At 36.5% G+C, this 24,999-nt stretch overlaps 1 protein-coding gene and 1 pseudogene across 15 annotated transcripts in view; both read right to left on the reverse strand.

The window, feature by feature from the left end:
- The window catches only part of NEK10 (NIMA related kinase 10), a 222,816-nt gene that overhangs the window by 123,648 nt on the left and 74,169 nt on the right, over positions 1-24,999 (reverse strand). For all 15 annotated transcript variants that reach the window (XR_012015023.1, XM_072793048.1, XM_072793047.1 and 12 more), the window contains one exon: positions 7,158-7,233. Coding sequence is in view for 14 of the 15 variants with exons in the window: in XM_072793048.1 (XP_072649149.1) it covers positions 7,158-7,233 (76 nt within the window). In the remaining variant the exon portion in view is untranslated. The remainder of the gene's footprint in view (positions 1-7,157; positions 7,234-24,999) is intronic.
- LOC140613730 (transcription factor BTF3 pseudogene) lies at positions 12,183-12,613 on the reverse strand (annotated as a pseudogene).

Genomic DNA, 24,999 nt, shown 5'->3' on the forward strand with positions numbered 1-24,999 from the left:
TAAAGAGGCAAACTAGACAAATAACTCAGGCAAATGTAGAGAAAGACATCCATTGCTTACAGACCCATGTTTACTTGTTAAAATAAGGACTATAAAAAAAGGTAAGGAAAAGAGCTGTAGAAATTGAAGATATGTGACTTGGAATTACCCATCGATAAAGAAGTAAGGACTTCCACTGACAAAATCATCATCAGAGAACTCCCGTCCTTGCTGTTTGTGCTGCCGAGGAGTTCAGAACAAATTAGACTCTGAAAAATCCATAATGTACATCACATTATGTATCTATATTCAAACTCCTAATCTAGGTTAGGCCAAGTGTTTCACATTGCCAGACATGTAAAATGAAAACTAGCCATATCCTGTGTCCTATAATGTATTGGTCCCCATTCATACATTTCCTGTGATGTCAGTAGAATCAAAGACACTATAGCTTTATATAAAAAACTATAGATGTTCTTAACTTGATTTTTTTTTCTTTCCTAGAAACACCACAACTTTTCAGTTAGAATTCAGAATGTCTCTGGACATTAAATCTGTTATCAGTATCCAAAACTTATCTAAAATTGTTTCAAGAGTGTTGAATAATGAGAAAACACCTGTGAAAATTAGAAAAAAATATAAAACAAGAATTTTTAATATTCAATTCAAAATAAAACTTGTCAAACATATATATGATGAAGGCTACCTAGAAGGTATGTATTCTAAAGAACAAATCACAATGTTCCTAAAGTAGACATCAGTCAGAGTACAATAATTCTCATTCTTGACACAGGAGTTCAGTCTACCAGTGACTGACCCGTTAGCAGGCAGCACAGCAGAGAGATTAAGAACATACACTCTTGCAGTCAGGCTGTCTGAATTTAAATCCAAGGCTTTTCCACTTCCTGGCTGTAACACTGGGCAGGATCATTTAACCTCCCCAAAGATTACTGAAGACAGTCACACCTATTTTAAAAGAGGTTGGAAGATCAAATGGCTTAACATTTGCAGAACACTTAAAACGGTGTCTGCCACTGAGTAAACTCCATTTGTGTGTTAGATAAATAAAATTAAACAAAAATATGTGGTTGGCAAGATAATGATAGACATTATGGGGTGGAACATTATTAGTAGATGCTCTCTAGTAGTTTCTATTTTGTAGCTTCCATTCAAATTCATGAGGCCATGTGGCCTAATCCACTGAGTCTTAAGATGTATTTAGAGTTCAATTTGTGTAAATAAATCTTTTTTTGTAAGATTTTATTTATTTATTCATGAGAGACCCATAGAGAGGAGAGACATAGGCAAAGGGAGAAGGCTACCTGCGGGAAGCCCAATGCAGGACTCAATCCCAGGACCTGGGGATCACGACCTAAGCCAAAGGCAGACACTCAACCACTGAGCCACCCAGGCACCCCTGTGTAAATAAATCTTGAATTTGTTCAAAATCCACTCCTACTTCACCTAAGCAGATAATAAAACAGTTCTCTCACTCTATCTCTCCCACTCTCCCTTCCTTGTGTGTGTGTGTGTGTGTGTATATGTGTGTGTGTGTGTGTGTGTGTGTGTGTTTGTATTTTTAGAGCCTTGGAGGGTCTGTGGACAGAAAGGGAAGGGGTGATATAATATATCATCCAGGTATATCTTAGCCTGCTAGGCCACAGAGAAGCCATAAATAAATGTAATTACAGGTAAAAGCATCCCCATATCCCACCTGCTCAAGGCCCCTCTATGGAAATTTCTGTTCCTCCAGGTTCCCTGTCTTTGCATGCTAAACATATACTCCTTCCTTTTCACACTCACCAGCTGCTAGAAAAATCCTGGCCCCTCCTAGTAACCAAAGAAGCCACTCAGGGACCAAACATAGAGATGGAGAGGGAGAACGAACTATAAATAAATACAGCATAAGTAATTCTTCTCCATTATAATTATTAAGAAATGAATCTGATTCTTAGATACAATACAATCTATAATTCAAATGGGCATGATCCTTTCAAAATTTTAGACTCACATTAGCAAATACCAACCACTGTGATCTAATGAGTGCTTACCATATGCGAGCCAGGCATTGTTCCAAGCACTCAATATGTACCACTGCACTTAATCTGACAACAATTCTAGAAGGTGGGCCCTATTAATAATCTCAGATTACAGATGAGGAAATTGAGGCACAGAGAAATTCAATAATTTATAATCCTCAACAGTAGACCCAAAACTTAAACCCAGGCAGTCTGATTCCAGAGCCTATGCTCTTAATAATGACCCTACCAATCTACCTGTCAATATCACATCCTTTTTCCAATTATGCTCTTATTCTTTAAAATTCCTCCTTAGAAATTTTCCTCAGGACCAATTTGTCAATTGTGGGAGAATACTTGTCTCAATAACATGTAATCATTCCACATTTTATTTTTTTAAAATGATAATATCCTATATGATTCCATTATTCACTATTCTGGTAACTATGAAAGATATAAAGTAAATAAATAGGAAAAATATAGCAGACCATGTCACCAAGATATTGTTCCAAACTAAAAATGTTCCCTTTAGGTTTGTGAAGACAAAAGTCAGAAAAATTCAAAGAGGGATGCCTGCGTGGCTCAGTAGTTGAGCATCTACCTTTGGCTCAAGGCGTGATCCTAGAGTCCTGGGATTAAGTCCTGCATCGGGTTCCCTACAGGGAGCCTGCTTCTCTTTCTGCCTATGTCTCTGCCTTTCTGTGTGTCTCTCATGAATAAATAAATAAAATCTTTTTAAAAAGGAAAAATTCAGAGATATGCTCAGCTTCAGACCCTGATAAAAACACACATGGATTTTTCATTATACTAAAATATAGAATGTGGGATATTCATATAATGGAATATTATTTAGCCATTAAGAAGAAGAAAACCCTGCCATTTGCAAACAACATAGATGAAGCTAGGGGATATTATGCTAAGTAAAATAAGTCACATAGACAAAGACAAAAAAAAATTATTTCATAGAAACAGAGCAGAGTGATGACTGCCCAGGGCTAGGGGGAGGGAGAGATGGGGAGATGCAGATCAAAGGACACAAACTTTCAGTTATAAGAAAAGAGTTCCTCAGATCTAAGGTACAGCAAGGTGCCTGCAATTAATAATATGGTTTTGTGTGCTTAAAAGTTGCTGAGGGTAGATCTTCTTGCAATGTTGCAAGAACACAAAAGAAAAAAGTTAACTATGTAGATGAATGTGTTAATATCCTGACCTCAATAATCATCCCACACTTTATATATGAATCAAATCGTTGTGTGGTGTATTTTAAATATGTACATTTGCCCATTTTTCCCAATTACTTAATAAAGTTTAAAGATGGCATTTTCAGACAAAGAAAAAAGCCCAGAATGACTCATTTTCACTTTTTTAAAAAACTTTTTTTCACTTTAATAATTCAAAATATTTATTAGAATTCTGTCAGTGTGCTCCTTCAGGCCCCAGGGAAACAACAGTGAACAGAACAGAGGAGAGCCCTACAGACATGGAGTCTGTGTATTAGTGGGAGAGATATACACAAACCGATGAAGATGTAACATAGTGTCAGAGAGAGGCAGGTGCCATGGAAATATAAAGCAAGAGAAAGGGATAGAGTCTGAGGAGGCTGCTGTTTGGGGCAGATGATCAGGGAACCTCCCTCCAGAAGTGGCATGAAAGCAGATACCAGGGGCGCCTGGGCGGCTCAATCTGTTAAGCATCTGCCTTCAGCTCAGGTCATGATCCGGGGGTCCCAGGATGGAGCCCTGAGTTGGGTTCTCTGCTCAGTGAGGAGTCTGCTTCTGTCCCCCCTTCTCCCCCTTCCTGCTCTCTCACTCATTCACTCTCACTCTCTCTCTCAAATAAATAAATAAATAAATAAATAAATATTTTAAAGGATTTTATTTATATATTCATGAGAGACACAGAGAGAGAGGCCGACACAGGCAGAGGGAGAAGCAAGCTTCCTACAGGGAGTCCGATGTGGGATTCGATCCCCAGACGCAGATCACGCCCTGAGCTGAAGGCAGATGCTCAACTGCTGAGCCACCCAGACGTCCCCATAAATAAATAAAATCTTAATAAAAACAGTAAAGCAGATGCCATACGGAAGTAAGGAAAGTAAGGAAACTCTATTGATAGCTGGAGAAAGAGAAATCATGCAGGAACATTTTGAAGACCTGAAGAAACAGCAAAGGGAAAAAGTGATGGATTAAAAGTTTGTTATAGTCAAAAGAGGCAATTTTTTTTTAAAGATTTTATTTATTTATTCATGAGAGAGACAGAGAGAGGCAGAGACACAGGCAGAGAGAGAAGCAGGCTCCATGCAGGGAGCCCAACGTGGGACTTGATCCCAGGTCTCCAGGATCACACCCTGGGCTGAAGGCAGCGCTAAACCGCTGAGCCACCCAGGCTGCCCAAAAGAAGCAATTTTCTTTATAGTTCATTGCGTCAGGTACTGTTTGTAACCATGTAAGTATTAGATCATTCATATAGTAAATACTTCTTGTGAACCTGTAAAATACCTCAGCTCAGTGCTGAGAATAATGATGCACAAAACCATCTGAGCATAACACAAAATAAATGAAAAGTTCCACCAAATGAAAGAAAAGTGCACGGAGTCTGTAGACCAGGGGAAATAAGTGTCGGCTAGGGGATTTCACCTGAGGAGACTACACTCCAGCTGAGTGGTAGAGGATGAGAAAGTTAACCAGATGGCCAGTGGGAAAAAAGAGTATTCCAGGCAGAGGGAGTAGCAGCATGTGCCAAAGCCATGTGGTCAGTGGGAACACAGATGCAACAGCTAGAAACCAATAGAGTAAGGTCAGGGCTAACGTAAAAACAATGACTTGGCAGGGGCTACAGCATGCAGGGTTGCGGGCTTGTAGCACACTGAGGACTTGGTCTTTAAATAATGAGCAACTGGAAGCTCCTGAAGTGTTTTAAGCCATTTAAGAGTTCTGAGTTTATTACAGCATTTTTAAGAATGTAAGAGGTAGGGACACCTGGGTGGCTCAGGAGTTGAGTGTCTGCCTTCGGCTCAGGGTGTGATCCTGGAGTCCCCGGACTGAGTCCCACATCAGGCTCTCTGCATGGAGCCTGCTTCTCCCTCTGTCTATGTCTCTGTCTCTCTCTCTCTCTCTCTCTCTGTGTTTCTCATGAATAAATAAATAAAATAATCTTTAAAAAAAAAAAAAAGAATGTAAGAGGTACAATCAATGGTTGGGATTGCTTCACTTTATCTCTGCTTGTCCAAGTTTACCTACAGGTTTATTTTGATCCATCCAGTGGAAACTTCCCCAGCTTTGCTTTAAATTATCTAATGTCATAATGTGGATGGGATTAGACTAAGCAATAGAGTCTCAAAGAATTCCCATTCCAGGATTCATAAAAGTTTTCCATTCATATGAGCTCATACTTGCTTATTATCCAGAAATCACGAATAAGTGTTCCATGAAGAATGAGCCTAAAATGTTTCTCAGAGCTTCAAACTCTAAAATCTGTTCTGAAAACACAGTTGAATATAGTATGCAGACTTAGACTCTGGAATTGAAGTAAGACATACAAATAAAAAACGGAACCAAGGACCATAATTGGAGATAATTTTCCATGAGAAGGATAACAATGACCTGCCTCATAATGAATCAAATCAGAGGAAGGAAAGGAACTTTTATTGACCTTCTGTTCTAACACAATCAGTCCAGTGTGCACAAACCATTTATCTAACAGCTGAGATACAGAATAAAGAATTCTCTGAGGTACTTCCTACAACAGTTGATCAAGAGAACTTTCTTCCATTAAGTAAGGAAATAGCCAAGGAACCAAGGCAAAAGGAAATAGCAAAAGACACGGGAACACCAGACTCATCAAATTCTTGGGTCCCTGGAGTGCAGGGACAGGCATTCAACGTGCACACTAATAGGCTCAGAGAAGTTCGAGATTATACAAAGATTACAGAATCTGGTGGGAAACACTTTGAGGATAGCTAAAAAAGGCAATTTAAAAAAAAGGCAAGAGGTATGAGACCCAGAGCAAGGAAGGACCATGAAATATATCTGCTTTATTTTTGTCCAATTAACAAACTCAGAAAACGAGAATATAGAAAATTCAAAAGGAACTGGACATGTCACTCAAATTATTATGGAATGTCTTAAATTTGGAATAATTAAAACTTAAGATAATAACTAGCCAACAGTGTCAGAACCCTGGTAGGAACCCTGACACTGTTCTGAACATTCTTGTAGGAAAGGAATTTTTTAAATGAGACTGTTATTTACAGAGACTTTCCATTCTCCCTTGAGAAGATTTATTCTGAATCCTATCCCCAGGACTCAACTGCACAACAACAGAGTAGATTAAAAAAGAAGTTAGAAGTATCTAGATTGCTTGACCTGCTGAATAAGTTTTGGGAATATTTCCCTGAATCTGTTATGTCTACTGATGACTGTATCTGCTTGCTAATTTGAAAAGATTCAGACAAGTGAGATGTGATCAGCAAAAGGAGATTCTAATGGCCTAATAATTAATGGATTATAAAGGAACCCTCAAAGCATATTAAATAAGTTACAAGTGTTTCAATTCATCAAAATGTAAACACTCATTTACCCAAGAAGCAACCAACTTCATAAACATATGTCTAACTATCTTTGTCAGCATTTATTCATTCACACAATAAAATGTATCCAGCAGCACCTATTTTTTTTCCAGGTGCCAGGATATGCGTATTAGTACACACACACACACACACACACACAAACCTTTCTCTTGCTCTTGAATGCTTACAGGCAGACAAGAGAAAAATAGGCATTTTTCAAGTAGGTACAGTAAGATATTCCAAGTGTCACAGTGAATAGCGAGTCTACTAGTTCATTCGCAGATCCTTCAACAACAATTACACATCTACTATGTGCCAAGGATCATTGCAATTTATGAGGAATGAAAGTAGTTCCCAGGATGGACAGAGTTACCTTAAAGATGATTTTTTGTTGTTATTTCAAACTCACATAATAATGTATACTTGTAAAAAAAAATAATGTATACCTGTGTACATATGTATTTTCTGGGTAATTGAGGAAAACATTAAATAAGCTCCTTTACCTATAGTCATCTTTCTTTTGCGAGTCAAGACACGAAACTAAAGCCCCAATCAGGTATGATGTTTGAGAATCATAAAATAATTGTTCTTACCAGGAATACAGGATTGTTCCAACAACAGACGTGAGTTTACTGTTTTCTTGTTTTTGCTTTGCCAGCCCAAAGTCAGCTATAATTCACAAAAAAATGCAATATTATTATTATTGTGGTTCCTTAGCTTTTGACATTCCATACAATAACTATTGAAGTTCACAACAGAAAGCTGTTTAACCTTCTGTCAAAACGCACCATGTGCCAATCTTCCACACCATTCTCAGTCTTAATTAATAACATACATACTACAGGCCGTTATGCTATATATTTTGAGATAATAAGATTTAGCACCAAAAAACTAAAATAAGTCTTGCTGACTAAACAGTAGGGCAAAGTACTTATTGAACTAGTGATTCTACTTTTTAGGTTATCTTTATAATTTTCAAATAAATAAAATGAATCTGACATTTTAGCATATGCCAGGCATCATCTCAGCTGGACAGAAAACAAAAAAAAAAGAAAAGAAATTAAAATAAGGTAAGCCTAAATAACCACCACGGAGACCTGAAATCTGATACTAAACAGCATCTAATTGTACTAAGTCACAGTAAATAATGATATTCAGAATCATCTAAAATATTTACATACCAACAAAGGATTTTGATTTTTAACTTAGAACACCAAATACTTATGTTTAACATGACACTACCTGTACTTTTCAAAGCAATTTTAGATACTTCTCTTCTTTAAACCACTCAACAACTTAGGTCAAAGTGAATGATGGAAACAGATATTCTTCATAGCCTCACTATGCAGACTTACCTACGCTTGGAGAGATTTAATTACCAGGATTATGCAAAAAGTGTGGAACCAGGGCAAGAATTTAAGGGACTATGCCTAATAAGATTTCGTGTTCACAATATCACTATGTACAGTGCACCAAATATTTAGGGAATTTCACTGCAGTGAGCCTTAATAAGAGTATTTGATAATGTATCTATACTATTATATCTTTCAGGTTGAAAATATTCCAAAGACTTCAAACCAATAGTAATTCACATTATTAATAAAAAATACTCATTTACTAAACAACAACTTTGAAATAATACAAATTCAGCTGCTTACATGAATTGCCTAATTGAATACTACTAGCAATCCTGAAAGACAGGTATTATTATGGTTAGTGCAGCTTAGCACTTAAAAGCAAGAACTTGGGAACCAGCCTCCATTCAAATCCTTGCTCCATCATGTACTACCAGAGTAACTCTGAGCAAGTTATTTAATCTCCTTTTGCGGTAGTTTTCTTACCTCTAAAATAAGGATTATAATAGCCAATAGTAGTAAATAGTATGGTACAATAATAAAATCTGAGTCAATTAACATTTGTAAATGCAGGATAATACAAGTTAAACAACTGATGGTATCATTATTCAGTCTTTGCAGTCACCCACTTTATAAATGATAAAAATTAAGGCTCAGTTTACTTAGAGATTGAGTAACTTGCCCAAGGTCTTACAAGGAGAAATTAACAGTCAGATGTGAATCTGGCATTACTTAATTCTAAGGCCAAATCCTTATCAAATCCTTATCAAAACCTAATACTCCTAACAAAGGAAAATGAGGCCCAGATCATTTCAATAACAAATTCTACCAAATATTTAAGGAATAAATATCAATTCTACATAAACTATACCAAAAGATATAAGAGAACACTTCCCAACTCATTTTATAAAGCCAACATTACTCTGAGACCAAAGCCAAAGACATTAAAAGAAAAGGAAGGGCAGCCCCAGTGGCTCAGCGGTTTAGCGCTGCCTTCAGCCAGGGGTGGGATCCTGGAGACCTGGGATCAAGTCCCATGTCGGACTCCCTAAATGGAGCTTGCTTCTCCCTCTGCCTGTGCCTCTGCCTCTCTCTCTCACTCTCTCTCTCTCTCTCTCTGTCTCTCGTGAATAAGAAATCTTTAAAAAAAAAAAAAAGGAAAATACAGAACATCCCCCATGAAGATAGATAGATAGATAGATAGATAGATAGATAGATAAGCAAATAAAATCTAGACATAGATAAAAAGGATAATACATAGGGTCATCATGCCAGAAATAGAAGGCTGATTCAACATTTAAAAGTCTATCAAAAAATAAATAAATAAATAAATAAATAAATAAATAAAATAAAAGTCTATCAGTGCAGTTTACCAAATTAGTACATTAAGGAAGAAAATCATATGACCATATGTATGAAAAGGATTTGACAAAATTCAACATTTATTCTTTTCAGAAAAGTATAAATAGCTATGCATTTCCTTAACCTGATAAGAGGCATCTATAAAAAGCTACAACCAACTTTCTACTTAATGTAAATAGTTTTCCTTTAAGTTCAAAAACAAGGCTGACTGTCAATTAGATTTGTTGTGATGATCATTCCATAATATATGCAAACATCAAATTATTATGTTTTACACCTAAAAGTAATACCATGGTATATGTCAATTACACCTATTAAAAAAAGAAAACAAGTAAGAGATGTGGCAATCGTGTTAATATATTTCTATATATGTTGAAGAGACCATCACATAAGTACATTATTTATGTGCCCTTAATAACTGAATTTTTTAAATAAAGCAAAAACATTTGTTTTCTTTTTCCTTCTGAAGAAGATGAAGACAAAGAGGAAGAGGTTGGAGATGAAGGAGGAGGAGGAGGAGGAGGAGGAAACACACTAGCCCAGTGGCAGAGAAACAAAAATCTAGGGATAATATGACAAAAGACAGGAAAGATCAATGGAGGGAAAATTATACAATTTTGTTACATGGTCATTAAAAAAGACTAAAATTAATAAAGAAAAAGTCCAAGCTCATGGATTGGAATTCTCAATATTACATAGATGCCATTCTTCCTAAACTAACTTATATAATTCCAATCAAATGCCTCCAAATATTTTGGGTAGAATTTCACAAATTAAGTATAAAATTAATATATTTAACAGAAATAGATTGGACCGAAAGGAGCCATGGATTTTGATAAAAAGACAACAAAGTTTCCTACAAGATATTAAAATTATTACAATGTATTATAATTAAGACAACACAGTATTAACTCAAGGACACAAAAAGGGGGAAAAAAAGACCAAGGCAAGAATGTCCACTCTCACCATTCTTTTCTTTTCTTTTTTTATTTAAATTCAACTTGCCAAAATATAGTACATCAGTAGTTTCAGATGTAACTTTCAATAATTCACTCTCACCATTCTTATTCAAGATTGTACTAGAGGTCCAAGTAAATATGATATTTACATACAAATCTTTGCAAACATAATTTTTAACTTCTTTTTGATGAATTCCTTGGAGTGAGATTACTGGATAATACACTAAATGTATGTCTAAGTTTTTTAAAAACCGTCAAACCAAAATATTTTCCAATGGTTTCTCACCAGAAATGTATGAGTTCTAGTTGCTTTTATATCCTCACCAGCATTTGGTGTTTTTGTGTCTGTTTGTTTGTTTGTTTTAGATTTTTTTCCCTCAAGTAAACTCTGGGTTCAAGGTAGAGCTTGAACTCATGACCACGAGATCAAGAGTCACATGCTCTACCGACTGAGCCACTCAGCTGCCCCTGTTGTCAGTTGCTGTTTTTTTTAAATTAGCCATTCTAATAAGTATGTAGTGATAGCTCAGTATACATTTAATTTGCACTTCCCTAATGACTAATAGTGTTGGACATTTTTCATGTACTTGTTTGCTATCTGTGTATCTTCTTTACTGAGGTACCTATTCAAAATTTGGCCCATTTTTTGATTGGGTTGTTTGGTTTCTTATGATTGAGCTTTGGATACAAATTCTTCATGAACTATATGATTTGCAAATATTTTCTCCCAGTCTGAAGCTTGTCTGAATTCTCTTAATGTCTTCCAAAGAACAGAAGTTTTAAATTTCAAAGACATTAAGTTTTTTTTCTTTTATATATTGTGGTTTTGATGTTGTAGCTAAGACATACTTGCCTAGGCCATATAAAATAGTCCAGGCTATACTGTTGAAAAGGTCAGATAAAGAAGAGTGTCCTGGAGGATGAGAGTCCCAGTTCCAGCCAAACTCCAGAGCCTACCTGCCAGCCACATGAGTGAGTATACACCCTCTACTCTGAGTCAAGCTTCAGATGCAGCCTGAGCTGACAGCTTCACTGAAACCTCATAAGGCATCCTGAGCCAGAGCCACATAGCAAAGCTGCTCCTGGATTCCTGGCCCTCAGAAATGGTAAGAAAATAAATGTTTGTTGTCTTCAGCTGCTAAATTTCAGAGCAATCTGTTTTACAGTAATGAAAAATTAATACAACCACTACCATCCTACTCCAATTGACCACAAGTGCTCACATAGGCTACAGAGCAACACTTCCTAAACAGGACTCCTGCTTCTATCGTTCCCTCCAAAACATAATTCTCCATGCCAGAGCCAAAATGATCTTGGAAAAAACTAGAGCAGAGACCACTACTTGCAAAGTTAAAATTCTACAAAGCCTTTTAATAAATACTAAGAATAAAAGCCAAGCTCCTATCAGGCATCTAAGACCATATATTATCTGGGTTTTCAGAAAGGTCTTTCTTGACCATACTATGATAAATATGTCTCCTTCTTTAATACTCTTCTATTACATTTATTTGATTCATATCTTTCATTATCTGATTTTTTACATTATACTGCCATTTATAATCATTTAAAATCTTTAATCAAATTTCATCAAAGATTACCAGCCATATTACATGCGATGATTAGCTTTCTATAAACAACTTTGCTTTCTGTGTACAAATCAGTGTCAATGAAATAAAAAATTGTTTTTGAGGCAAAGAACTATATTAACCATACTTCAAACTTTATTCGCAGGCTTTGCTTCAGCTTAATTAGCTGCAAAGAATGAATTGTGTCTAAGAAAACACTGAAAAGAGCTGCAGTGGCCAAGGGGCTTGACCTTAAAAATATTAGAGATCTGAATTTTATCGGATCAATGAACAAAATCATGAAAATCAGTCAGAATATACAATAGCAGCTCCCAGTAACTTCTTCAAGTTTTATTGTCCTCAGAAGTTGGCTCAATTCAGTTTGCTTCATTCTTGGAAGCCTCATCAAAATTCTCCACAAGATCTGGAGCTTCATCATCCCCCTCCTCTCCAGTAACCAATGGGGCTTCTCCATTCACAGACTATGTGGGCAGAGTTTCAGTCAGTCTTCTTAAACTAGTCAGACTGTCTGCACCAAGCTGGTTTAAGCTACGGGATAGCATTTCTGTCAGCTGCTTTGTCTCAGCCTGGCCTGTGATGGTGAAAGTGTTCGCTGCCAGGGATGCCCAGACGTAAGGGTTGGGAAAGTGGATCACTGCTCCTTGCTTTGCATATTCACTTCTTCAGTACTAGAGCTGTCATTTATCCCTAACTTCTTTAAGGAAACCTGAAGTTTTTTTATCATCTGCTGTAGCTGTTCCATGAACCACCTTCTTTCTGCAAGCAGTTGTTTTCCACCAATGTACATTGTCCTTGTGGTTCGGGGAGTTTCTCCTGGCTCATGATAGTTTCTTTCGACTTGTTGGGGTAGAAATGGGACTGTGAGGGGGACTAGGGTTCTATTTTTGTTTAATATTCACTTATGTATTTAGGGTATATCTTCCTAACTAGTATGAAAGATCCATACTTTGTGTTATCACTGTATATTACAGAGCTGTATCTTTTGATAAGTATATAGATATGTAGTTGACCCTTGAACAATGTAAGGGTTAGGGCTGCTAACCCCCAGCACAATCAAAAGTCCATGTATAACTTTTGACTCCCCTAAAACTTAACTACTAATAGCCAACTGTGGATCAGAAGCCTTATAACATAAACAGTTAACTAACACATATTTTGTACGTTACATGTAATATATACTGTATTCTTACAATAAAGTAAAAGTAGGCCAAAAAAAGTCATTGAGAAAATCATATGGAAGAAATAATACACTTACAACACTGAACCATATCTACTGGAAAAAAAAAAAAAAAAAAAAAAAACATGTATAAATGGACCAGTGCAGTTCAAACCCATGCTGTTCAAGGATCAACTGTATATGCATATCTATCTGTTTATCTTTCTATAAATATCTATCTAATATCTATCTAAATATCTATCTATCCTCTCAGTCCAGTAGTAGTAATTAGAAATGGTAGAAGGTTAAATTTTACAAAGTATTTAAAGACTATTCACAGGTTAGGGGCTCCAGGGTGGCTCAGTCAGTTAAGCATCTGACTTTTCATTTTGGCTCAGGTCATGATCTCAGGGCCCTGGGACTGAGTCCCTCATTGGGCTCCATGCTCAGTGGAAATCTGCTTAAGATTCTCTCTCTTCTTCTTCCTTTACCCCTCCTCCTCCGCTCATGCTCTCTCTTTCTTGACTAAATAAACAAATCTTTTTTAAAAAAAGACTATTTGTAAGCTTATTCACAAGCTTGCTTTAATCTTCCCATTTCTCTACTGCGTGTATTGGAGAAAATTAGTAGAAATAGTATAGCAGATCAATATTTTTAGAAGCTCACTATAATCTTAGCACACATAGATTTCATGTACTTACAATCTAAAATAATCCTTGACATTTAGTTTTAGTGCTACATAGAAATTATCTTGTTTTTATAAAAATGCCATTGATTTTGAAAGGCAAAAACTAAGGAGTGGTACTCAGAAGGATTCTACTCACTCTATGTAATGTAGATAATGGCAGAAACTCGATGTCTACAAAAATACAGATAGTTGAGAAGTATTCAATAAAGAGAACAAAAGCTACTATTGTTGGCCATTTGGAAGATTTTGGTGGTAGCAATAATGTTTCTTTTACTCTTCCTATGTTTGTGATGATATTTGGAAGAGAGGAAAGGATTTATTTCAGAAACTGTGGTCATAAAAGTATTCATGTGGTATTATAGAAATTCAAAATGACAACAGATGACATTTTACATATAGCACATTATGCAAAAAAAAAGTCAGTAAAAAATCTCTCCTTTGATAGAATGAATGATACAAGAAATGCTAAAACTGTAGACTACGCTATTGCCTATAGCTGTCAACCTTCAGATGGAAAATGCATGTGGTCTGATTGAGCGCCTAGATTCTTGCTCTGTCATTTACTATCTACATGACATTGGATTCATAACTCAACTACTCTGTTTTCTCAAAAAATAGCCTATGAAACCAATCTTTTGCAAGGGGTTGTAAGGTTTTTCCATCCCTCTCCATACGGAGTTTTCACCTACCACCTGTGTCAGTAGCTCCCAAATTCAAAGCCATGCCCATTCATTCCCAGCTGTAGGCAGCACCTGGCCCTTTTGCACTCAACCGAGCTCATCATTTGCAGTCATGAGGATACCCTAAACAGCAGATGGCATCTCATCTTCCTCATTTTCTGGGTTTGAAATCTCTGCCTCTTCTCTCTTGCCCCTATGTTCATCGATTCCTCAGCTCTTGTACCTGAATTTTTCTTTTGATTCTGTGACCACAGTTTAAATGTGCCAGGGGCCCAGAACCTGGGTGCATCTCATCAGAAAACTTTTCTTTCTAGTTCATTCCACAGGTTATTAAAATGGAATAATCTACCAACCTCTGTCTTCATCACGGCAAGCACCCATATAAGTGCCAGAATGTTTCCTGACTGCTACTGTTTATAAAGTCCCCAGCTACCCCATGCCTTCAATACTGGCCATTTACTCACTGATTCACCCATATCTCCAATTACCAGATCAGAAACTATCCATACTGGCAAAGCCCATAGGGACCAGTGGTAGAGATACACATTAAACAAAGAAGCACATATATAAATTAATAATTGTGATAAGATCATTAAAGAGCAGATAGATCTATGATGCTATGAGACAGTAACATAGGAAACAGCCAATCAGGAAAATCTTCCATGACAAAACAGTGATTGAGGTAATATATAATAGAGGACAGAAGTTAACTAGGTAAGAAGAGAAATTGGGAAAGAGGCAACCAGCAGAGGAACGTGCATGTGCAAAGGTCTTGTGATTAAGGAAACATGATCCATTAAAGAACTGAGAGAAGAACCTGTGATCAAAGGAGCATGTCCACCGAAGAACTAAAAAAAGGACAGGTTGGCTGGAGGATAGACAATCAGAGTCATGGCCAGATGATGCAAGCAAGACCCTGCAGGCCATGTTCAGATACAGATCCCTGGAAATATGGGCCAACTTAAAACGTCCACCTCAACAAAACTACTGGATTCATCCAAACCATTCAACACAGTACTTGATTATGAGCACCCCATGACCTCAAGGATGCCTTTTTATTTACCTGAATTGATCTTTCTGAGGGAATACTATGAAGAGAGTTGATGAAGAGATAAACACTAGAGCCAGACATGGGTTATCTCTGGCCCTGTAAATCTATTAGTTGGGTGATTTAAGCAAGTTTTCTAACTTCTCTCTTTTTATTATCTGTGAGAATGGGAATGTGCCTCAGATATTGGATGAGGTAATGAACATATAACTCTCATCCTATAGTAAATGCTTAAGAGATGTAGCTATGGTTGATTACTCCTTTCCTTCAAAGCACAGATAAAATGTCTACCATGATAAAAATGTCTTCCTTGAATAAAATAAAACCATGAATGATTGTGACAATTTCAGGAAATGATCAGCTGAAATCTCTATAGTGTTAGGCAATGACAGAGGCATCTACTTGAACATAACTGTATAATAGGCCAGAAAGATGTCCACCTTGCAACTTCCCCCCATTTACCACTCTGCTCTTTCCTTCTGCCTTGGTAAATGAAGGCCAACCTCCAACATACACAGTGACAAGATCGTCAGTAACATCCTCCCCTTGCAGGGCTCTGTAGGAAATTAGAGGGTTCTTGGAAAGATGCTCAACAAAGTCCTACCTCATTGGCACTTCCTCCTCTGAAGGCCACTCAAATTCCTAATCCTTGGCCCCAAAACCTCCCTCTGATCTTCTTCCAAATGAAGTTCAGCTGTTATTAATATTATTTTTTCTAATCCAACAAGTAGAATTCTGATAGAGTCTAAAATGGAATTTTCTGAACAGGGGAATGGGGAAAGGAGTTTAATGCTGGTGTACTGTGAGCTCTTCCACTGTCCCATCCACTCTTCCAAAGCTTCCTTCCCCAGTGAAGGCTCTTCCCTGGATGAGAGAGCAAAACTATTTCTTTTTCTCAACAGCATCATTATTTTATTAATTTCTATTGATGGAATTATTGTAACAAAGAGTTGTAGGATGAAAAGTTCAACCCCAGATATAAAAATAATTTCTGAATTCTAGGCAACCATATCTTTGCTACACAAACATCATTTCATTCTAGGGCAACTATCAGTAGACTAGATTCTCGGGGAAACCATTGTCCTTACTAAGTATGGGCTCTTCTAAAATCATTTTTCAATGTGGAGTTTGTTCTGATTACTATTACTTGGGAATAACAAATGAAATTTTAAACAAGTGGTACTAATATTAAGTAGGAGTCCTAAGGATCAGATTCTTATAAAAACAGGAATTCAGGCTCTTGCTTTCTCATTCTTTCTCTGTCTGTCTGTCTGTCTGTCTGTCTCTCTCTCTCTCACACACACACACACACACACACACACACACACACACTGTTTATAGCATGATTATAGAACCCAAAAGGCTCCAATGGTGTCAGTATACTTAACTTAGGAGGCTGGCCAGACCGATCAGATGTGTAGTACCATGCACTGTTGAGTTAGTCTATGTAAAAATAGGTACTCCTACCCACTCACCGTGCTGTCTCAGAGAACATACTTGAGGAAAACTCAGAATGAAAATAACATGTCCAGAACACATCAGAGTTTACCCTTTACATTAAAAATTTCTCAGAGAACTAAATCATAACCCAATATGCCCATATGAAAACCCACACTAAAATAAACTTTATTATCCTTGATCTTTGTTGTTTTTATAGGCCTTATGAATCCAACATTGGTAAGATTTTAGTTCCAATTTTTTTCCTAAGATGATAAAGATTCAAGGCCTCCTTATTAGCTCATGCAGTCAATTATGGTGAGTTGGTACCACTAGGAGAGTATAACAATCATCTGGTCAAGATCAGCACTTTCAGGATGTTCTGCTAGGACTTTCTTGGGACTGTCATTCTCATCTTTTCCTGGAAGTCAACTGCTATTCAAATCTCAGAATTGCAGGATGACCCACTGGTGGTGTGAGAATCTTAGAATATTTTTTTAAGATTTTATTTATTTATTCATGAGAGACACAGAGAGAAAGAGAAAGGCAGAGACACAGGCAGAGGGAGAAGCAGGCTCCATGCAGGGAACCTGACGTGGGACTCCATCCTGGGTCTCCAGGATTACACCCTGGGCTGAAGGTGGCGCTACACCGCTGAGCCACCTGGGCTGCCCTCTTAGAATATTTTTTAGAAATTAGATTTGACTGAATTTGTTTCAGTGTTTCTTTATTTCACATGACCTAATAGGAATATAAGGAAACTGGTAGGCTTGACAGAAAATATCCTTGCTTTCCTAGTGACATGAAGGCAATTTGTTGACTGAGAGAAATTTTAGAAATTATGTGGCTACCTTACTATGCAGATGCTGTTAAGATATGCAACACAGAGATTCAGTATTCTGTGGTCTTTTAAGAACACTCAAAGTTCCATGTTGGCTTAGACTCAAATAGATACTGTATCTGGATAATGAGAAGTAAATTACACAATAGACTCAAAGCAAGACAGGTCAAGAGACCTACAAAAGCTATAAACAGACTCATTATGTGCCTATTTAGCCAGGAGACTTTTTAGAGCTATATGAAATAATATGCATATAAGGACTTTGACTTCCCTATCAGAAGTACAACACTAATTCATTTTTCCTATAATGACATAGATTTCTCAGCAGCAATTGAGCCAACCAAAATCATTTAAAATCTTCCAATCCTCTAGAAAACAATTAAAATGCCAAGATTCTAGCAATACAAGAGAGGTCTAATTTGATTTCTCAAACTTTGTTGACACTCAAGAAAGTAAACTCTTTCCTATCATACTTAGGGTTACATTATTTGCTCAGATGCCACTGGGAATCACTTGTAACTTTCCCCATTTATGTACCAATTTTCACCTGAATCCTCAATTCTTCTTACATTAAACATTCTTCCCACAGAATCTTAGCTGACAGATCAAGGTCTCAAATCCAAGTATCTTTCCTAATCATTACTTTTTATTTGTAATTGGCTTCTAAATATTTCTGTCTGGGTGTGTTTTAGTTCATTTGTTCATTCATTCATCTATCCATTTATTCAACAAATATTATAAAGTGCTTTTGCAGAAAGAAAGTCAAGAAAACTAGTTTCCTTTACCTCAAGGAGGGAATGGCAGTAAACCACTATCCTATGTGCTGAGACAGGCAAGCTGCCCTATATGCTAAGAAAAGCAAGCCTGGTATACTAAAGGAGCCCAGAAATAGAACCTATCAGATGTGGACATCAAAGATGCCACCTGGAGGAACAGCATTTGAATTGAGTAGCAGAGGGTATTCCAGGCAGAGAGACCACTATGTTGGAAGTCACAGAGGTATAGAACCACAGCATGGTCTGTTCAGGAAGGAGCAATTTGTCCCATGAGGCCAGAGCAAAAGGCAAATGTGAGATCATGAAGAAAGGAGAAGAAAGGACTTTGGATGCCCAAAGGAATGTCATAGGGAGCTACCTGAAGGACTTTAAACAGGTAAGGATATGATCAGATTTCTACAGCAGTATGTATAAAACCTTACAGCTTAAATCCCCTCACCCAATTCTCTGGTATCACAATCCTCACACTCAGACTTGTTCTCACTCTTCATTAACCAGGCACAAACTCTGAAATACTGGGTCCCAAATAACTGCTGAATCTAATCCTTCTGCTAAATCCTCTTCTTCTGCTGCCATAGATAAAACCCACATTACATCTTTCGAGGACAATTACAAGAGTCTTTGGTGGCAAATACTGCAGACTAGCTCCCAAAAAGCCATTAGCCATCCCTTTTTTATTTCCAACTACAGAGGCTGAAAGCTCACCTAGACAATCTCCCTTATACCTGGGGGTGGTAACATGGCTTGGCTTTGGCCAACACAATGTGAGATAGGAGCTTCAGGCAGCCTGGGTCTCTGAGCACAGCTCCCTCAGTTACCTGCATTGCACACACAGAATGAGCTAAGAAGGAAACCTTGCTGTTTTAAGCCAGGGTGGGCAAATGTTTTCTTTACTTTTCTTTTTAATATATAGTGGGTTATAACTTTAAGTTTTTGTTTGTTTGTTTGTTTGTTTGTTTGAAGTACTCTCTACAACCAACATGGAGCTGAAACTCAGGACCCTGAGATCAAGAGTGGCATGCTCTTCCAACTGAGCCAGCCAGGCACCCCAAGGACAAACTTTTTCTGTAAAGGGTCAGATAATAAACATTTAAGGCTTCAAGAGCCGCATGTGATCTCTGTCACATATTCTTCTGCTTCTTTTTTTTTAAAACAACCATCTAAAAAGAAAAAAAAGCCATCATTATCTCACAGGTCATACAAAAACAGGCCACAGCTGGATTTGTCCCATAGGTTGTGGTTTACCACTATTTTAAGCTGCTGAAACCTTCAGGCCACTTGTTACTACAGCATAACATGACCAATCCCAAGTAATATAATAGTATTTTGCATAGACAAATTTCTAGTCTTTATAACCCTGTACACAACTAGAAGCTCCATGAAGATAGTGACCATGTCTGCCATACTTGTCTTGTTAACTGCTGGATGTCACAGCTCAGGAGTTAACTGCTGAGTCAAGAACTCAAAATCCTCTGCAAAAGACTGTGAGTTCAAGGGACAGAGGACATGGCTTCCATCTAATATCCACTCCTACATGCCTGGTATATGATGGCATTTGATAAGCACTTGAATCTTTGCTAAATGTTCTACGGAATCAAGTATTTTTCTGTTGTTATTACCAGTAGCAAAAGCCAAATACCATTTGAGATACATGTAAAAATGTACACAGCCTATTTAGTTACAGGATGAATATGTGACCTCTTAAGTCATGCACTAAAGCCCATGTCCGAAATCTATTATCATAATTGATTGAGTTTTGTTTTTCTCTTTTTCTCTTCTTTTTTTCTTTCTTTTAGTTTGGGATGAGGGAGAAAGTAGGAGCATGAGAGGCTTACATTAAAATTTGAGTATTTGAAAAGGTGAAATGGTGGGTCTGTGAGCAAGTTCATTTCCAGCAGATCCCCTTCTTCAGAACATTCTATAATGGGATGGCACAGTGTAGGTCTTATTTGACAGGTGGCAGCACTTAGAGCTGACCTTGACTGTGCTTTGCTTAGCACGCCACTGAGTTGGGTCTGTTCCCTTGTGTGGCATCCAAGGTTGCAAATAAATGCAGAGGCAAGACCTGAACATGTTTCACAGAACAAGTCATTAAGATATACAATCTTTCAAATGGAGATATATTTAGACATTTAGACATTAAGATGAGATACCATTTGAAAAACCACACATACCTAAATATTAGTATAACAATATAAAGTTAGTACTTTCAACCTGCTGCCTCATGAAGGCAAATTCTCAGCTAGTGTGCTTACTATAAATAATTGCACACCAAACTCAATCTTAAAACATCTAATTCATCTATAGTAAGAAAAAGAGAAAGAGAGGGAAATTTAAGTTTCTCTAGAGCTTTTTTTTTCTGGTTACATTTTCAATACATTTTGTCTCATGCTTCTTAAACATCACTTGTCAATTCTGTGTTTCTTTCCTGGGAGTAAATAAGCCTTCTAGCACAAGAGAAAAGAAAAATAAATATGACAAGGCTGCCCCTTTGTGGTAACACGATTTCACACACAACCCAGCCATTTTTATAGGCTCTATGAATTGCATCTTTATTTCAACCTCCCAAAATATGGCCTTTTCTACATTTGGTTCCAAATTAATGCTATAAGATTTTAATTTAACCATACCCCTCATAAAAATAAGAATCTCTAAAGTCCACATTTATACCACCAATAGTGATAGACACTGAAAAATATTTTTCATCACTATTACATTTAAAATATCTTTAGGGACGCCTGGGTGGCTCAGTGGTTGAGTATCTGCCTTCGGCTCAGGTCATGATCCTGGGGTCTGGGGATCGAATCTGACATCAAGCTCCCAGCAGGGAACCTGCTTCTCCTTCTGCCTGTGTCTCTGCTTCTCTCTGTGTCTCTCGTGAATAAATAAATTAAAAATCTTTAAAAAAATTCTTTAAAATAGTGATATCAAGATTCTTTAGATTATATTTTCAGTCATAAAATCATTTTATACTCAATGAAAATATAGTAGCACATCAACACCCTGTCCGTGTAATTGCTTTAATGGAAAGAAACTAGATTAGGTTAAGATTCTATTCTAAGGTATACCACTGCTTCTTTATTTGAAGCTAAAAAAATATTGCCTCATTTAATGCTAAAAAGTTTGGAAAGATGAATATAATTTTTAAGTTAATAAAACTTAAGTAATAAGTCTGACAAATATTAATAAGAAAAAGTTTGGGCAGAATGGTGATGAGTGGCAGGACAGAGAAAAAGAAAATAAAAGTTTACTTATCCTTGTAAACAAAGTAACTTTTTTTCTAAGGAGTCCTTTACAATTTGAAAGCAAGCAAAAATGTATTTTATGAGAGTAAAAATGAAAAGGAGATATTTTGTTATACTAATGTATAGACTTAATGTAACTGGCCTGCCTTTTTGGGTTTAAAAGGTGGATTGATCATATATATGTTTGTTTTCTAGCTCTTAAAATCTTGCTAAAATGAAAGGAAATAAATTTTCTTTAATACATCACTCACAAGGACAATGAAAATGGGCTTGGTGACAACAGAGGATAAGATATTCCAATGAATTTTTGTAAGATGGAAAGTAGATGGAAAATGTACCCTGCAGAAGTCCAAACCATGTGTCTGAGAATAAGAGGACCAAAAGGGTACCCATTCACTCTGCAGAGCTCATATACTTAGTATGCCACACAAGGAGAGGTGAAGTTAAAAAAAAAAAAAAAAAAGCTCAAAAGACAGAGTTAAGATCAAGTGCACAGGTTCCTCCCCAAATGTACATGACACTACCCAGTAATTGAGTTCCCTATGCCACTAGCAGGAAAAGAGAGATTTATTTTCCAAAGACATTGACTGAACCAAAAAGAAACAAAACAGAGTGTAGATGAACACATGGGAATTCAGGGAAAATCTATCAACTGGATATAACTCCCTGAGCCCACTTTCTCCACACTGCCTCCCAAATGACAACAACAGATAGACATTGCCTCAGTCAAGATACTGGAGATATATTCTTTGGAAAAAAGTTATATAATAACTTTGAGGGGTTCCCAAGGAAAAATGTGCTCTAACAAAGTCCACAGATAGTAGCCTTAGCTGGAACTCGCAGAGCTTCCAACAGCTTATTTAGGGGCTTTCTCAGCCCAGTATCAATAGACATTTGAGAAAAGTATCAAATAGGAAATAGATACTTGGAGGGGAGTGGGGAAGATGGAACCAGAAAATTAAAAAAACAATGCAGTATGCTGAATAGAAAAGTCTACATTATCCTGAGGAAGAATAGAATTAGGCTTCTATGAAGATGATATAAAGAACAAGATAAAAGCTGAGGAAGTTAAAAAATGTGAAAACAAAAATTAAATAATAGAAGCACTAAAAAATTAAGTTAAAGAAATAACTGGGTAGCTCAGTGGTTGAACATCTGCCTTTGGCTCATGGTGTGATCCTGCAGTCCCAGTATGGAGTCCCACATTGGGCTCCCTGCACGGAGCCTGCTTCTCCTTCTGCCTACATCTCTGCCTCTCTCTCTCTCTGTGTCTCTCATGAATAAATAAAATCTTTAAAAAAAAAAAAAAAGAAATAACTGAAGTAAAACAAAGAGATCTGAAAACTGAGAGAATAATTATTTTTAAATTAGGAGACTATTCAGCATATAGACCCAAGACTAAAAGGAATTCTAGAAATTAAAGGGAAAGGGAGAAAAATAATGAAGAAATAAGGCAGAAAAATTTCCCAAAACTGAAATGTTACCTCCAATACTGAAATGCAAACCTAGTTCCAAACACATTGAATGAAAAGAGACCCACTCAAAGCTGTGGGTAAATAGAACAACCTAAAAGTCTCTAGATAAATAAAAGTGCTCATACAAGCAATGGGAATCAAAATAGCATTAGCTTTCCAAACAACAAAACTGGATGCTAGAAGACTGAAGTAATGCCTTCAAATTTGAAAGGATAACGACTTTCATCTGAGAACACTACACCCACCCAATAGAATACAAGGGTCCCCTAAAAATATTTTGTGACATGCAAACATCCAAAAATTATAAGAACATTCTTTTTTAGGAAAGTACTGGGAGATACACTTCAGCACAACCGGAGAGTTTAAGAAAAAAAAAAGTGTGTAAGTGATGAATCACTAAATTCTACACCTGAAACTAGTATTACACTGTATGTTAACTAACTGGAATTTAAATGAAAACATGAAAGGAAAAAAGGAAATGGAAGGAAGGAAGGAAGGAAGGAAGGAAGGAAGGAAGGAAGGAAGGAAGGAAGGAAGGAAGGAAAAAGAGATGAAAAAACACAGGATGTAAGAAAGACTCCAATTAGAAAAGAAGCAAATATAAGTTCCAGGATAATGGAGTAGACCTAAATTCAAATCCTATTCTACACAGCAGCAAGCAGCTACTGGAATTGGGTGTCCAGGAAAACAATTGAGAGTAACTGCCATGTTTGACCACATGGAAATAGTACAGAGAGGGCTTTTATAATCTTTTTGCAAGACTTGAGAAGAAGAAATAATATGTACATAGAAAACTAAGAAAACAAACAAAAAAGAAGGCAATTACTAACTCCAAGAAAAACAGAAAGGTCTATGAGAAAGGAAAGATGATCAACATTAAACAATAATTATACAGTAATAATAATGTAAACATTGAATACTGACTTAACCCCAAATTGTACAATAACTATGTTGGCAGGATGGTAAATGAGAAATAAGAAAAAATAAGAAAATTAAATCCTCTACTATCACAATGGAAAATCAAATGCCAGAAGAAGCTAAGGAGAATTAAAAGTGGTCATTTTAGGAAAATAGAGAACTGGGGATTACAAAGAAGTAAGTGTCTCTTTATAAGATTTTTAGCACTATTTTATTTTGTAAGCTATTTTGATGTACAGTACTTATTACAGAAAATATAAAAACTAATAAGGTTAGATAGAAATCAAACTACTACAACAAAAGATTAACCCCAATGTATTGAAATGTAACCAAAGGAAATGATCACAGCTGATCTTAGTAAGAAAATAAAAGTCAGGGCTGGCTATTACTCAGAAACATGACCTGAATAGCCATCAAAAGCATTATATGCCAATATAAAACAAAACAAATCTATTCAATCATATGTAATAATATATAGGTATAATAAATTTGACTTCTAATAATTCCTTTGAATTTATAAATAAAAATATCTACAGGTGTATAAATAAGAAAAATTCTTAAGGAAACATAAGTCTAATTTATAAAAAGAAAAAAACAAAGTTTCTGGCAAAGTTATAATTAACTTCAAATGATTAAGCAAATCTGTGTCCAAGGTAAAGATTCACAATTACTTGGTTTTATATTATATTTCAGAAAGCACTAGCCTGGAAATATTTCCAAGTAACTTTGTATTGGAAGTTATCTATAGAGTTTCTTTTGGCGTTGCTTTTTTATATTTTAATCTAATATAGGATGCTCTTAGAAAAATCTGGACATTAAATCTAATTGTTGTTACTAAAGACGTGTGGTTATGGTAAAGGTGCACGTTTGGAATAACCCTTATGAAGAGTTAGATTCTACTAAGAGAAA

Source organism: Canis lupus, chromosome 22, assembly GCF_048164855.1.
Source record: "Canis lupus baileyi chromosome 22, mCanLup2.hap1, whole genome shotgun sequence".
In the NCBI taxonomy this organism is placed as follows: Eukaryota; Metazoa; Chordata; class Mammalia; order Carnivora; family Canidae; genus Canis; species Canis lupus.